The sequence below is a fragment of the Callorhinchus milii genome, unplaced genomic scaffold (genome assembly GCF_018977255.1).
Source record: "Callorhinchus milii isolate IMCB2004 unplaced genomic scaffold, IMCB_Cmil_1.0 Scaffold4, whole genome shotgun sequence".
In the NCBI taxonomy this organism is placed as follows: Eukaryota; Metazoa; Chordata; class Chondrichthyes; order Chimaeriformes; family Callorhinchidae; genus Callorhinchus; species Callorhinchus milii.
Genome location: NW_024704745.1, coordinates 59,384,097 through 59,401,235, shown reverse-complemented (window position 1 = coordinate 59,401,235; position 17,139 = coordinate 59,384,097). Strand labels below are relative to the sequence as shown.

Here is a 17,139-nt window from a genome sequence, read left to right as displayed (position 1 = left end):
TATCAGAGAGTAGCACTCTCTCTCTCGCCTCTGAGTCAGAAGGCTGTGGGCTTGAGTCCCACGTTGGGACCTGGAAATCATATCGTCGAGGCTAATACTCCAATGCAGTGCAGGGGGTCCTGGCATTAAACCAAGGTCCTGGTTGCCTGTTCAGATGGGTGTTAAAGATTCTACGGCACTAATCAAAAAGAGAAGAGAGTTTCTCCCAGTTTCCTGACCAACAATCCCCCAGGCAAAGTTGATCATCCAATTCATGACTGGTTATTGGATTTTCCTGTGCATAAATTGGCTGCTGTGTTTGTCCAAAAATACAGTCACAATACTTTACAGTAAATCCTGTGAAGCTGTTTGAGATATCTCGACAACATGATAAAGCCCTTTGTCAAATACAAGAATTATTATATATATATTTCTCTTTCAAAAGCTGATCATTCCTGGTAAATAACCAGCAATTGTTTTTTTGGAATTCAAAATATTCAACAACAACAACTTGGATTTATATAGCGCCCTCCACGCCGGACGGCGTCTCAGAGCGCTTTACAGTTACGGATCCCGGGACAGAGCCAGGGGGAGGGGGAGGAAGGTGACCAAAGGCACGGTCGAAAAGAAAGGTCTTCAGCAGAGACCTGAAAATGGGAACAACAACAACAACAAGATTCCATTTATAGAGCGCCTTTCACGTCGGGAAGGGAGCGAGACGGAGGGAGTGAGGAAAGTAGTTCCAGAGCCTCGGGGCATAGTGGTTGAAGGCACGGCTGCCGAGAATGGAGCGGAGGACTCGGGGGACGAGCAGGACGAGGAGGAGGCCAGACCCAGAGGAATGAAGGTAATGAGTATTGTTTTGAGGATAGAGGTCAGAGAGGTAGGGGGTGCAGAGCAGTGCAGGGACTTGAATAAAAGGGTGAGGATTTGGAAATCGATCCTCTCTGGGATAGGCAGCCAGTGCAGTCTGGCAAGGACTGGGTTGATCGGGGAGCAGAGTTTCGTGCGGGTGAGAATGCGGGCAGCAGAATTTTGAATGATTTGGATTTTATGGATGGTAGTGGATGGGAGACCGGTGAGGAGGGCATTAGAGTAGTCCAGCCAAGAGGTGACAAAGGCATGGACCAGGGTTTCAGCGGCTTTTGGGAAGAGGTATTGGCAGAGAGGGGGCGATGTGTCGGAGGTGGAAGAAAGCGGTGCTGGTGAGAGACCGGGTTCGGAGGGTTTTAGGGGGAGGTCGGGTAGGTGGAAGAGGTGAGAGGCGTGAGATTTTAGACGTTGACGAGAGCCAAAGAGTATGGCTTTCGTCTTGCCAACATTCAGCTGAAGGAAATTTGCGCTCATCCAGCCCCTGAGATCTGCCAAGCAGGCTGACAGAACATCAGGGGACTGGGGGGGTCGCAAAGAGAGGTGGAAAAATAGAGTTGGGTGTCGTCTGCATACATGTGGAAGTGTACCCCATGTCTGTGGATGATATCCCCAAGAGGGAGCTTGTAGATCAGAAAGAGGAGGGGGCCAAGGATGTATCCTTGGGGTACCCCGCAGGTAACCGGGTGAGAGTGGGAGGAGAAGCCGTTTGTGCAGATGTACTGCTGGCGGCTTGTGAGGTAGGACTTGAACCAGGTGAGTGCGGTCCCACTGAGGTGGATGACGGAGGAAAGGCGGAGGAGGAAGATGGCGTGATCGACTGTGTCGAATGCAGCGGAAAGGTCCAGGAGGACAAGGAGGCAGAGGGAGCCCTGGTCACAGATAGAGAGGATGTCGATTGTGACTTTCACAAGCGCAGTCCCTGACTTTCACAAGCGCAGGCCCACAGTAGTGGGCAGGGCGGAAACCGGACTGGAAGGGTTCGAAGAGGGAGTGGGAGGAGAGGTGTGTGCGAAGTTGGTTGTCAACCACGCATTCTAGAACTTTTGCAAGGAAGGGCAGGTTAGAAATAGGGCAGTAGTGGCTGGGGTTTGAGGGATCCAGGGAGGGTTTTTTCAGGAGGGTGTGATGACAGCAGTTTTGAGGGGAGCAGGGACTGATCCAGAGGAGAGGGACTGGTTAATGACATCAGCCAGTAGCGGGCATAGGAGGAGTAGCTGGGTGACCAGTAAGTTGGTGGGGAGGTGGTCGAGGCAGCAGGTGGTGAGTTTCATGGAGGTGACGGTGGGTGAGAGGGAGGAGGGAGAGATGGGGAGGAAGAAATGTAGAATGGGGGTGGTTGTAGGAGCAGATGATGAGTAAGGTGAGGGGGACAGAGAGGGCGTGGTGGTGGGTGACAAGGGGCAGGTGGATGAGGCTGCCTGGCGGATGTTAAGTATTTTAGATGAAAAGAAGTCCATGACCTCCTCGCAATTCACTGCTTTTATTTTTATCTTGATCAATAAATTCAATGTTTAGTCGTCTTGTACCCATTTAATTTAAAAGTTGGGAAAAGTACTGACTGGAAATGGCCATAAATCTACTGGTCATCACAATATCATGAACCCACTCTTATCCACCCTGCATCAAAGCACAACACAATGTGATGATGAGATGATACGTTAAACCGTGGCCCCGTCTGCCTGTTCAAGTGGACCTTTAAAGATCCCAAGGCACAATTCGAAAGGGGAAGAGAGTTATTCCTGGTGTCCTGGCCAACAATTCCTCAAATAAAGTTGATTATTCACCCCATGGCTGTTGTGGAAAATTGGCTGCCTCATTTGCCCACAAATGTTACTCCACTTTACAGTACGTCCTAATCCAAGTGCTTTGGGTGTCCTCCTGATGTGAAGGGCACTGTACCAAAGGCAAATTTATTATGTGTCATTTTTTGTTGGGTTAGGACCACCACAGTCAAGCCTTTTTATTTCAAAAGGCAGGAATTTACAGTTACACCATTATTGCAATATTGTACAAAAATGAACCTAAAACACTCAAGAATGACACAATTATGTATAGGTTTGCATTTCGCCACACCCCACATGCCTTACATACCATAGAACTCTGGATTTAGAATAAAACAAATGTCAGTGGAAATCACAAACGAGTTAAAAGTTGGAAGCGGATTTAAAGTACACTTTAACTACTCTAATCTCATAGCAGAGTGCTAACTAGCAGTGTAAAACCCCTGATAAACACTAAGACTAATGAAAAATCCTCAGTCATCTAATGTTTTACTTCCACTGATTGAATGAAAGATAATGTCCTGCAAAAGACAGAATCTTTGGACGTAAATTCATGGCAATAAAAGGGCACATTTGGAGTCCCTCCTGATGGAAATGGAAAGCAAATGCTTGCTCCAATACAACTGTTTTTTTTATTTTGCTTTCTAATGTAGTTCCAATGAAATTCTGCAGAACATGCTTTTCTGGAGTACATACAGAAGAGAGAGATAGGGATGTAATGTGGAACAGAATTAGCCTGAAGCTAACATGGAGATCTGTGTTAGAGAAACAACCACAATAGTGACAGACTGCAGATGGTCTTCAATTCCATCACAAACTGTGGATTCGGAGTTAATGGAGCAATGAACTATTATTTGTTATAATTTAAACACATCTATAAAATGATTGCATTCAACCGACAATCTGTTGACCCACCAGTAAGACTAGAATGACAGTAAATCAATATATATTTATATTTTTCGAGTTTCTTTTCTTTCAAAGAAATGGGTTGAGAAACTTGAAAAAAATGTTTGCAACTGTATTTTGAGGGGGAGAGAAATGGATTCCAGTGACTAGCTGTCAAAAATTCAACAAGTTTACTGCCTTGGTGACCTGCAAACATTAAACTACATTTGATTCCCATGTTTTTCCTTCACTCCTTCAATTAGCCTTAGATAAGACCTCTGCAACTGCAATTATTGCTGAAATGGTACATCTACGACATGTTTCACCCAGAGTACAAAAAGAGTGCTTCAAGGGTTGAATAGTAGGTAGATGGGATGGCATTTTAAATGTCAAAATATTTTACTCCATGGCAATAATGTGGCTCATAGCACTTGCCCGAAATAAAACAAAGAACAATATCTTTTATTTTAACCCTTTTCAAATATCTTTTTTAATTTTTTTCCCCACATCAATTCACAACTCTGCATTAATAAATATCAACTAGAACTGTATTATCAAATCCATTCATTAATTGTAGACTATCATCCCCAAAGTTCAATCTTATTGCTTATTGTTTTAACACTATTTGTAATTTTTAACTGTGTCTGTGATGTGAATTGAGAAATGAAGAACAGTTGGTTTCCTCTCAGAATGCAAGAAGTATCCATTTAGCATTCACAGCGAACAGTTTTCATTGAATAAATCTATTCCCTGCAGCTTATTGCTGCTGTGTATGTTGTTAAAGATCTTCCTGAGCTTGATCACTTCTTTCTATTCTTCAGTTGCTCTAACTTATTAATTTGCTGCAATTTCACCCATGATATTTCTCTACTTGTGGAGTCCTATAGTATAATGGTTAGCACGTGCAAGAGAGAGGATCCATGTTCGATTCCCAGTCAGGAAGAATCCTTGGGCAAGTTTCCTTATTCCACACGTTTACCTATTAGTAAGTAGGAACCTGGTTGTTAGTCAATTGGCGGATCACTTTCCAGCGGTAATAATTCCAACCCCCCACAAAAAAAAATGGTTATTCATTCCATGACTATTTGTGGGACACTGCTGTATGCAATTGGCTGCTGCATTTCGCCCACAAAATACACAAGTCATTTCACTTTACAAAATATTCTGTGAAGTGCTTTGAGACGTCTTAATGATGTAACAAGGTGCTATATCAAATGTAAGCATTATTATTATCTTTCTGAGATTACATTTTCCTTGCAACAGTCATAAACACTTTTTTAAGCGTGAGCAAAGCTGGTTGCCACAATGTGTTCCAGAGCTTTGGCAAGTAAGGACAGATTGGAAATTGGATGGTAATTTGTAAGGTTGGAGGGTCAAGGCTGTGTTTTTTGATGGGAGTGATGACAGCAGTTTTAAGGGGGAAGAGGAACAGAACCTGAGAAGAGCAACTGATTGACTGTGTTGGTCGGCAGCGGGAGCGAAGGGGGACCTTTACTCATACAGCATTCAGATGAAAGACTCCCTTTGCTCCAATTCATTCTTATGCAGGTCACAATCACAGTTTTGCAACAGTGTATTTAACCGAGTGGCTGAGTATATTTATTTTAAAGAAATGGTTGGTTTGGTTTGTATTTTTTCAAATGATGGTCCAGGTTTTAAAACATTGATTTTCTGTTGGCTTGCTCAAGCACCCGACCGTGTCTCCCGTGAGATCAGCTTTGCTGACAGATGTAACACAGAGTCTACCGTCTCTGTCACTGTGCTTGGAGAGCTTGTGAAATTCAAGTGAGGCTGCAAATGCGTTGATACGTGCAGCAGTGGTCTAATCGGACAGCACCAATAAAAACAGTTCTGACACACTGGGTGGCGGAAAAGCAAACTGAAAGTTTAGAAAAAGGTTCAAGAACATAATTTTTAATTGACAGATTGCTGGCAATACAATGGCAACAATGGCTTCATAATGAGCATGTCCATTTGCCAAAACCACCTCACATGAGGACCTGGTGCTGAGTTAGCCTGAAACGCGGCAATGGAATTGAATCTTGAGAACTTCAAGGTGTTGCAAGCTATCCTGTAAAGGTCCTCCTACCACACTGAAGGCAGATGTCCATTCCATTGTAAATCAGTAGGAACTAGAAAGTGCTTGTTAGGAAAACACAAGAATAAATGATGCGTTGGACTGGAAATGGCACCTCAGAAAGTGCTTGCCTCCAGTGAACACAATATGTTCCAACTATATGTCCCTTTGACGCACAAGAACTTAACCCAAAATGTTACCTGAGCCAAACTCTCATGAGTAGGTGTGATATACCTGTTACTCACTGGAGGAGGTGCTCTTTACATTGTGAGGTACTTTTCCCAACCCCATTTATGCTACATTTTCCCATCAAATGATTGCCAATCCCCAAAGAACACTAATAGTATAGTTTTAGTCTCATGTTCATAGTTCTCGGTAATTTATTAACATTAGGTTTAGGGGAGAGGGAGGGAGAGAGGAAGGAATGGAGGAAAAGTAGAAATGAAAGGGTATTGTTCAGGTACTAAGGAGATGGCAAAAGGGTGGGACATAACGATAATAGAAGTATCAAGATCCAACAAACTGGGGGAGCAGGATTGATGGGCTGAATGCTTTCTTATTCTTGTTTTCCAATATTCCGTAACTCTTTACTACGAATAACCCATCGTTGTATTCACACCATACAACACCAAATATTCCGTTATATGTTGCAAACTGAACATTCTGACAGTTTCTAAACTACAAAAAATATTACAACTGTTGCCATGGAACAAGTTTGCAGGCACTGGTATGAACCAACAAGGGGGAAATCTTAGCTCCTTATCCAGAGTTTCTATCAACACCATGTTATTTCTATCCTTCTTGCTTCTCAAAAAAAACTCTTTGAAATGCATCACCACAGTCTCTCCTAGGAAACAGCATTGCGAGCAATTATTTAATCTGATTTTTGTTCTTCCATTGATTTAGTGTTGCATAAATTACTTTTATGACATGAAAGAAGCAGGATCCATTGAATTACTACCCAATAAATGACATGACCAGCCACTATTTGATTCCCAGCACTTTTCCATGGTAATAGACAGTTGTGGCACATCACACATTGCCACGAAGACCATTCCACTCCAGTGGAAGTGAGTTATCCTCCTCACATCCTAAAGTAAAGAGCATATTTGCAATTCCTTTTTAAATCGTCAAATATATGTTCACTTTAAGTGGCACTTTTACAGTGCAAATGCTCCTGAAAGGCATCAATCTACAAGTTGGCATCCAACTCTCAGAACCTACGTGTTTACATGGTCACTCAAAGAACAATGGGAATGGGTCATACATTAGATATTTTTACAATTCACCAGCGTATTGTCATTTTTTTTTACAATGGAACATTACATTTCGTGCCTGCATTCTTAAGTCAATAAAGGGCATTAGCTTTAAATGAGGGGGATAAGAATGTATAACAATACATAATTTTCAACATAATATCATATTGACATTTCCACATTGTGTGATTTGCAATACAAATGTCACAGAGGCAACAAATCTGCTGCTGTCACATTTGTTGTGATAAATATCACATAGACTGCAATTTTCAGCCTCGTACGTATGTGCAAGCTCTAAAGTAATGTGTTTGCTGCAATTTGCATCATTGCGTTGCAGTACTTCAAAAAAATGAGAAAAGTTCAAAGTTTTTGCAGAAAGAAAATGAATTAGAGAAAAAGAATCCATCTTTTGAAAAAAATTGTTCCGAACTGAGCCATTGCAAAAGCATTTAGTGTGCACTTATGAACGAACACGGACAACATTTTTGTCAATGGGCTATTAATGGAATCAGAGTGATACACAGATTCCAAAGTCACCAAAATATGTTGCAGTTGTTAATCATAGAACATAGTGCCAGGCTTAGCTTACTTCTGAGAAATCATGAATACTTCTGGTTTCTTACCATTTTCTGTGTTCTCGTGCTCTGTGTCCGTGAGTGTGAGGGCAGAATTTGCCCGACTGGATAAACGGGAGCTCCGTGCTGATTTAGCGTTCCGTCCCCAAAGTCTCATGGCATGTTCTGGAGACATGACTCCATCAGTCTCCGTGTCAGCATCAGCGTCGGAACCAGCGCTTATGGAGTACCCGCGATGTGGCATCCCCATGTCCGCCACCCGGTAGCCAGTCCCATGCTGAGGGTTCGCTTCGCTCATTGCCAATTCTCGCAGAGAAAAATTGGTTCCTAGAACATAAGGTTCAGTCAAAAAGACAAATGCATTAGAAAGCACTGTGAAAGCCCTCCTTCTCTGCACACAATGGTGCTTTACAGGCTTAGGTTAGACAATTTAAGTCACCTTTGCTTGCATCCTCCCTACCTCATCCCATTCATACTAAGCTACCTTTGGATAAGGTGCATTCCTTTTTGCTGCAGAGGACAAACACCTGTGAGAATTGTGGCAACAGCATAAATCAAACCAAACGGATACCATCACCAGCATGTCTGCTCAAACATTATCCAAAATTGTGTCATCAGCAAATTTTTTAATCAAAAAAGTGTTTGAAGAATTTAGGAACTTCTCAGTGAAAACTGCAGTGTTGAACTGCTTTCAAAATTAACATTGCTTTGAAGATGAGGAGAACCACTGCTACCTTTAATTCAATCAAACGTTAGTAGGTTTCCAACCAGGTTGAAATTTGATTGCAAGTTAACGCAAGGTTTGCAATTCAGAAATCCCCGGTGACAGGTCGTCATTGTGTTCAATTGCTTAAAAATGGCATTTATAATAATCTTTGCATTTCATACAGTGCCTAATCACATTGAAAAGTTTCAAATCACTGCAGGGTTCATGTAGAAATTAGTAACTGTGTATTTATTTGTTGGTGAACATTTTTTTTATTTCCCAGCTTCCCATAAAATGCCAAATCTGCTCAATGTTTATTTTTAAAGCTAAATTTCCTGCATTACTTTTAAGGTCATGTTTTCTTACCAACTGCAAATGTAATCAATTATGGTCGGAAAAGTATTAAAAGTTCCAAGTGTGACAACAGACACACTCTCCATCTGGTTATACTGGGTTTGTGAGGCAGGCTGTTAGGGTGCTGTATAAATGCAAGTTGTTGTGGTTAAATTGGACTGTGGTGAAATCATTGTTCTGTCTCCACACACATACTAACAGATTTAGGGCTCCCCCAACATTATTCTGACAGCTCAGATGCAACCAGATGTTAACTCACAAACACTGGCATTTCCATTATTAATTCACAAATTGAATTCTGTTCTTTCCTCCATGCCCTTCCCCAGACCCATAACTTTTACAAGTGTTGTGCATTTTTATAGTAGAGGTTAAAACATGTGAGTAAATGTGCTGGTAAAATTAAATGAAAAAGCACTCTCCAAGTTAAACCCAAGTTCGACAGGCCTGTAAATAAAATCACTAACTTTGTTGTATTTGTCTTCCTTGATTACATTTTAGACATGTTGAGCAAGAATAGAACGGACAAACATTTGAGTCTCATTCAGTCAGTTGTGTTGCTTTAAACTCTAAACATGGTGGAAAATACAAAGTGGCAGGCTGGCTCCATAACACAGCAACAAACTTCAGAGGCATGTGTTCATGAGTAAACTACCGAAATGAACTTACTTTTTCTTTGGGTACTATCTTTCAGAACAGTCTACAGAGTGAAGTAAATGCTCCTTCCAACACTAATGCAATGGGACACATACAATTATTTGTTTGGTCACCCTGGTGTCTGATATGTGCGGAAACCTATCACCATGTTTAAAAGTACCCAAACCAAGCTGAGAATTCCATACATCCCACTTACACATGAAAATTCCAGACCTAGATTGTTGGAATAGATTGCGCACTGCACACTCTAATTCCTAATTAATTACCTAATTCCAGAAACACAGAGCCATAGCTTGGGGACTCCAGAGTGTGCATTGGGGTACTGCTATAGTCTAACCAGCTAAAACCATGTAGCTTGCCATTGATGCCGCTGTCTGGCAAGATTTCCTGCTGCTTGTCCAGCTGGGACCATGCCACCCTTTAGGGCTTTGGCATGCAGGGCTAACAGGAGCTGAGTGGAAAAATTCCCTTCTCCCAGTGACTGGTCTGCCCTTCCAAGTCCTGCTGATGAGCCAGGATGGCTGTGTTGTCATCAGCAGTGCCCTGGTATACTGTGGACCTGCCTGTCTCAGGAACCGGACGTCTGAGACCCTCACAAAGCGCTGGTTTGAATCTGACATTCTGTTGACAAACATGTCACCTTGGATCCAGTTCATGGAACGCACAGAAAAACATTACCAGTCAAATGCTTAATAAAGAGCTGCTGACACAAGGAAATTCTGGTTTTCAGGAGAGGATCTGTACTAAAAATTGTATGGCTGCATAAGCATCTTTGATTTCAGAACAGCTAAGCTTCCAAATAATCCCTAAAACAATATTATTATAAAACTCAAAGTGGACCAGGGTTGGCCATCAGTCTTTCAAAACCTGAGCCCCTCTTTCTACCCCCTTGTGTGCCATAGTAAAAGATGTACAACTAGCTCACCCCTTGCCATACTCCAAACAATCCTTGAGGAAACTGTTGGAATGCTAAAACCTGAACCATTTTAATTCAATTCGATGCATTCCAGCTGTCCAAACAGCCACAGGCTTCTACAATGAGCTGGAAGAAAATCCAGAGTAAATAAAGATTTAATTTCTTTTAACTAATTTAAATGTAGAGAAGAATACAGTCAACGGGTAAGGAAAGGAGAGCCTTGAAACAGTGTTATCTTTTTCTGCATCTCCCTTTCCCCTAAATTGCCTGTGACAGATATGGGAATGTTGACAAGCCTGTCAACCCGAGATGGGCACAAGGGGCTGAAGTCACTATCTGCTATTGAACCTTGGCTCTGAATACAAAACATGGGGGTTGTGATTACTGATGGTATTGTGCATGATCAACTAATTTTTATTTTACTTTTTGCACCGACTACAAAACAATGAATGGACCCAATTCTCCTGGGCCCAAAGGCTTGGCAATCTCTTTTGAACTGGTGCTGCAGAATATTCTGAAGCCAATCTATCCTCGATCTAAAAGCTTAACCTCATCCCTACTCAGTAAAGCAGAAGAGTCACTTTTATTTTAAAAAAGATTATTTTTCTTGTTTTCACTTCCACTCCCTGACTTACTGGTTCTGCACATCAGCAGTATTAAAGCTTGGCGCTCGCTCTTGCCTCTGGCAAGAAAACTCATAAATTATGAAAAATGACTCCTACAATTAACTGAAAATCAAATTTCTTTACAATATATGCTGTGCAGTAAATTGATTTCACAGCCTGAATCCAACGTGCCCTTTCAAAAGGACAACCTCAATGTGTGTGTGTGGGGGGGTGGACGAAAGGAGGAGGGATGCTTTCATTTTATATTTAGATAGAAAAAGATACATTTGTCTCCATTATTGAGTTCTTTTTATTCAAGTTTAACTTTTTGGGGGTGAAAGTGAAAATAAATATTGCTTACTGGCAGGAGACTCATATGACTCAGCTGAAAAAATGGTTTCATCATAAATACTTAATGGTTTGTCACATTTTACCAATATTCATGTACAATAACATGATGACTGCAATTCTTCCTTTCTACTTAGGTAAACATCTTTTTTTGAGTGTAATAAAATTACAGTAATAATTAATAGCCATTAAGTAAGGAGAACCATTTTTAATATAACATTGCAACCTGGCATTATACTGTACTCTTTAGGACATGACTGTTGTCTCCATCTTTACTGTATGTAAAAAATGTTTAGAAATGCTACCACAAATTTAACCCTTTCAATCCTACCATTGGCAAATTGCAAAAGCATAAATTAGGTTCTTATCAACAAGGCTAAGAGTGCAATTACATTTATGGCATAAAATGCTGTCATCTATTCCTTATTCATTGGAAATTACAAGTACTGTGTTGTCTAAACACAGTTTGGCAACATTACAGGAGGTTTGAATTTTTACCTCCCCCACCTTTGCACCTCTACCTTCTCCTGTTACACTTGAGCTACCTTGCTTTAGAGAATGTTGTTCGACACTCCACTGGAGAATCTCATGCAATGAAATGAACACGCTTCTCCTTTTCAGACATGGGATGTATCCCAGAGTATGGCTGTAACTTTTTGAGAAGGTTGAAACTCTGCTCCATATTCTGACTGATGTTCAGCTGTCTCGGAATATTGCTTTTTCCATGTTACTTGCTGAGAATTCATTAACAGTTCTGATCAAATTCTAAATGAACTACATTGGTTTTCTTTGAATACCTTTCACAAAGGTTCAAGCAAGCGTGAAATTTTATTGATTTAATTTTTTAATTAAAACTAGCCATGCAAATGAGTTAACACTTTCTCGGGCACATTTTGTTCACATGTAAAAACAGCTTTCCATCAGTGAAGGGGTTTGGACATCAGATTTGTTAAATGTGCATATACACTACTTGTTACTGATACCTACAGTCTGCAGCCCAACAAAAGCGTGCTTTTCAAATCCTAGTCAACTAGAAACTGACATTTTCATGAACAAATAGTTCACAATCCCAGTATTCCACCAATAGGTTGACGAAAGCCATGGGCTATGTGCTGGAAGTTTAATAGTTTATGGATATAGCCATTGAGAACCGGGTGAGGCAGAGTCTCTGACTCACCCAGTAAAAATCCAATTTACATTGATATAATGCCTTTTCTATCTCAAGGTGCTTGACACAGCTGACTGTCACCCCGAGCTGGGGATTGGAAGCCTGAATTGGGGGTATATTTGTACAGAATAAATATCAAACATATTGTTAAATTCACCCCAATATATGACCAGCACCTAACTCAAACTCTTGTTTTTAAACATTCTGACGATCTTGTCTGTAGGTTGCACAGATCTCTTCTTCATACTTCTTGCTCAATATAAGGCTGCTTTCTCCACATCAATTGCTACTAGATCAAAACGACAGAGAGTTCTCCATTCAAGGCAAGGCAGTTTACTTTGCAAAGAAACAGGGAAGCAACCTGCATTTTTATAGCACCTAATTATGCTCAAACATGCCAAAAGGGGCTTTACAAGCAAATACTATCTCTTTTCAAGTCATGTCACACTTGTAAAACAGTTTAAGATATTCCCCGTAATGTTAATGGCACTATACCAAATTCAAAGATTTTAAAAAATATTTTCAGATTCCTAACCAGTTCCCTTTTGAATGACGCTATTAATGCAACCTCAATAGTCACATGTGGCACTGGATTTCACTTTTGAGTATGTGCAGCATACACTATTCATCACATTGAGGCATGTGCAAGATTCATTGTTTCCTAGTCCTTTTACAAATAAATAACCCCTGACCCACAGTATCAACTTTACTATTGTGGTTGAATTCTTCAACCCACCTCAATGGGCTCATGCTTTTCAGTAACATTTTTAGCTTTTACAAAGTAGTAGTTTCATAGAAATGTGAAATACCTGGTCTGCAGTATTCATCTGATTCCTGATGAATCATTTCTTTGACACGGTTGCCGTAACCCAACCTTGGGTCCTGGTCATAGGCTTTGAGTGTTTCACTGGAGCTGTAGGATTTGTGAGGTACTTTACTGTCTTCACTTTCCACTGAAGAGCTGGTGTATCGCCGCTCCTTTTCGCGTCTACCCTTTGTTAAAGATCGGTAGGGTTTCCGTTCTTTCACATCCATGCTTGTTTGAGTAATTTTTCAACATTAATAACTAATGTCAGTTGGTCAGTCTAGCGCAAAATATTCTGCAATCAAAGAAAACCAATACCGGAGTTAGAGCTAAAGAAATTTGCATTGAGATTTGCATTTATTTCAGTTTAGGCTTTCATTATAGCAAACGGTACCATAGAAGAATAACTGCAAATATTGAATCTGTTCCCTTTAAGTGTACCACACCTTCCATTAAATTTATCATTATACCAGGACAGAATAATCCTTAGTTACAAAGTTCTCATGCAGAGTCTAGGAGACAGCATTTTTATCTAGCTAGACATATGGCTGGACATTTTATGCCAGGTAGGAGATTCTGATGAACTGCCTCTGTAAGAATTCTTGCAATAATAAAACAAAAACAAATAATAAATTGTATAATGCAAGAAAAAATTCTTGTCAGGAATTCTTGCCTTTCATGTCAGGAAGATATCTCAAAATGTTTCACATGATTTACTGTAGTGTATAATAACTAATTTGTACGCGAACGCAGAAGTCAATTTGTTCATAGCAATGTCCCACAAACAGTCTTCAAGTGAATGACCAATTGTATTTTAGCGATTGTTACCCAGGAAACTAGGAAAAATTCCCTTCTCTTTTCAAATAGTGCCGCAGGATCTTTATGTAGAACCCTCAGTCCTTTAATTTGGAGGCACTTTGGCATGATGATTGGTTTCTATGTGTGTCGGACCCCCAGCTGACACAAGGGGAGAGGTGGATCTTCAATCCGTCTAGGAACAGATAAACTGCAAGCTCTATTTGGGAGGGTTTCACACCTGACAACTGCAGAGTACTTCTGCTTGACTCTCAGTTTGATTAAACATGTCAACTTCGGGTGTTGTGCAGGAACTTTTCAACTAATGCTCAACATGAAATTAATTGACAGGCAGGGAGGAGAGTGATTGTGACAATTCTTCCCCAAAATGAAATAGAAGCCACTAATTTTCACTATTGGAACCGAGTTTAAAGACAGCTTTAAGATCTTTGATGTAAATCTCAACATGATGGCTATGGGCATTACTGGATTGAGAAGCCACACAAACCTGTTAGCATTATTGCCCAAAGTTACACACCTCAAAAATACCCTGCAGTTGGCATGACAGCTGTGAAACAAATTAATTTCTAGCTGAATACAGAGAGAGATACAGGATACAATTTTATAGTTTTCCAAAACACTATCCTTTATGAAGAGGATAAATCGAGTCCCAAAGTACAGTTGTTAGCATGCTCGCCGAGCAAGCGAGAGAGTTAGATCCCTGGTGAGGCAAAACCTTAGGCAAGTTTCCTTAATGTTTACCCAGAAGTAAATAGGAATCCAGTTCTTAGTTGATTCATGGATTGCTTTCTGGGAGAAATAATCCCTCAAAAAAATGTGGTCACTCAATCCCCAACTGTTTGTGGGACACTTCTGTTCGCAATTCGCTGCCACATTTCGCCTTGCCATTGAACGTGCTGTCTGGCAAGCTTCCCACCGCTTGTCGAGCTAGTACCAGCCTGCCTGTTACAATTTGGCTTGCAGGGTTAACGGGATTAAAGCTTGGGTTTTAAAAGCCTACAGATTGTATTAGGAAAGGAAGACTGGTATGCCATTTATACTACACCTTTAGTGCTGATTCAACGCAGTTTTTACATTTGAATTGTCACAGTGCAGTATAAATCATCCATTCGGAGCATTGCATAAATTCAGAGCCTCAGTCTTTAAACCAGCAGGGTAGATCTTAAACAACAACAACAACAACAAGATTCCATTTATAAAGCGCCTTTCACGTCAGGAGGACGTCCCAAGGCGCTGCACAGTTGGGTCAGGACCCGAGCAGGTGGAAATGGTCAGGGTGAGGGGAGGGAAGGGAGGGAGCGAGGAGGGGGGAAATGGTCAGGGTGAGGGGAGGGAAGGGAGGGAGCGAGGAGGGGGAAGAGAGTCGAGAGGGGAGCTGAAGGCTCGGTCAAAGAGAAAGGTTTTGAGACCGGCTTTGAAGGAGGAGAGGGAGGAAGCGGCGAAGGCACTGGGGGATGGAGTTCCAGAGCCTGGGGGCTGAGAGGCTGAAGGCCCGACCACCGATGGTAGGGCGATTAGGGCGGGGGACGTGGAGCAGACCGGAGCCGGAGGAACGGAGGGTACGGGCAGGTAGGTAGGGGATAGTAGGTCAGAGAGGTAGGAGGGAGCAAGGCCGTGGATGGCCTTATAGGTGAGGATGAGGATCTTGAAATCAATCCGCTGGGGGATGGGGAGCCAGTGGAGGCGAGCGAGGGTGGGTGTGATGTGGTCCCGAAGCCTGGTGCGGGACAGTACACGAGCTGCAGAGTTCTGAATGACCTGCAGCTTGTGGAGGGAGGTGGCGGGAAGGCCGGCGAGGAGAGAGTTCCCATAGTCCAGCCTTGAGGTGACAAAGGATTCAAAGAACCAGATCTTTAGTAATGCTGAAAAAAGTAACCACCGTTCAATAATGGGAACAAGCACAGATCTCTCCACACCTCACAGCTGAGAGCTGGCCACAGCAGAAACATAATTTTGGCTTTGCAGTCCAAAAAATAATCGCATTGCTGCCACCGGTATAAAGAGTGTGTGAAGAAGGTAAGGAATTTCAAAATCTTATGGTCCCTGGAAGCAATGAGTTAGAGGAGGATTATTGCAGTGAGGTTTAATGTCTGCAGACAGAGAGGAGGAGCAGCCTGTAGGTTAATGAGTCAGAAGGTTCGGAGGAATAAATGAGAATTGTTTATTGGCTAAGCGATTAAAATAGTATTGATCAAATAGAGGCAGACAGGAAAGGCTGTGTTGGAATGAGAGAGGATGGTGGCCTTAGGTAAAGAAAGGATCATTTACCAGTCAACAAGCCTTTTCTTGTACCATCATAATCCTTGCTTTTGTTATACTGCCTTATCATATCATTGAGATATCTCAAAGAGCTTCACATGATAGATTGTAAAGTGATGTTCGTGTGTGTATTTGGGAACAAAATAAGTGCAAGAACAATATTACAAAAAGCTGCCTAGATATATGGGAGTATGTGGTATTCAATTCTTGATTTAAAAACTTGGGCTTTAGAGATTAAGAGTTTTTTGGAGGAAAATAAAATATTTGGCACAAAAAGAGAAACCAAGATTCTTGGAAGATCTCATCACAATGGAGAAAATGTGAGAAATCTACTTCAAGGAGATAGTTTGTGGACTCCTGTAGCTCAGTGGTTAGAGCACGCGTCTTGCAAGCAAGACACCTGGGTTCAATTCCAGGCAGGGCGAAACCTTGGACAAGTTTCCTTACTCCACACGCCTAATAATAATCCCTCCAAAAAAACAAAAACAATAATAAATTTGTCATTTTCAATCCACGACTGTTTGTGGGATACTGCTGTGTGCAATTGGCTGCCATGTTTTGCCCACAAATATACAGTCAATTCACTTTTCAGCATATTCTGCGAAGCGCTTTGAGACATCTAGAAGACGTGAAAAGAGCTATATCAAATGAAAGGATTATTATTATTAGTTAGTGCTTTGGCTTGCAAGGTTAATACATGAGAAGAAACCATGCCCCCAGCCTGCCCCTCCAAGTCCAGCCAAAGAGCCAGTCTGACTAGTCTCACATTAATATTGTCCTTGAGTACTAAGAATCCATCTAGCTCAAGAACCCCAAACAGCCATAAAGGATTGGTTTGATTCCAATTTTGCATTCTGATGCCAGGCACATCAGCTTAGAGTGAGCTCAGCCCCAAAGAGTCCCCACTTACATGAATAGCCACAAGTTGGTTATTAAATGTCTGACAAGTGTAGGTTTGAGCCCTCACTAGGTGTGTGGCAGGTACCAAGAACTCCTCGTGGGCCTATGGTGAGCTGTGCAATTCATGGAATGGATGAGAAGATTGTCACCACCTTTCTGCCCATAACTCAAGATACAAATTC

General features: G+C 41.6%; 1 protein-coding gene across 1 annotated transcript in view; it reads right to left on the bottom strand.

The window, feature by feature from the left end:
- LOC103184642 (teneurin-4) overlaps positions 1-17,139 on the bottom strand; it is a 359,161-nt gene that overhangs the window by 236,043 nt on the left and 105,979 nt on the right. The window contains 2 exon segments of the mRNA XM_042334411.1: positions 7,475-7,753; positions 12,987-13,277. Coding sequence (XP_042190345.1) covers positions 7,475-7,753; positions 12,987-13,212 — 505 coding nt within the window. The 5' untranslated portion in view covers positions 13,213-13,277.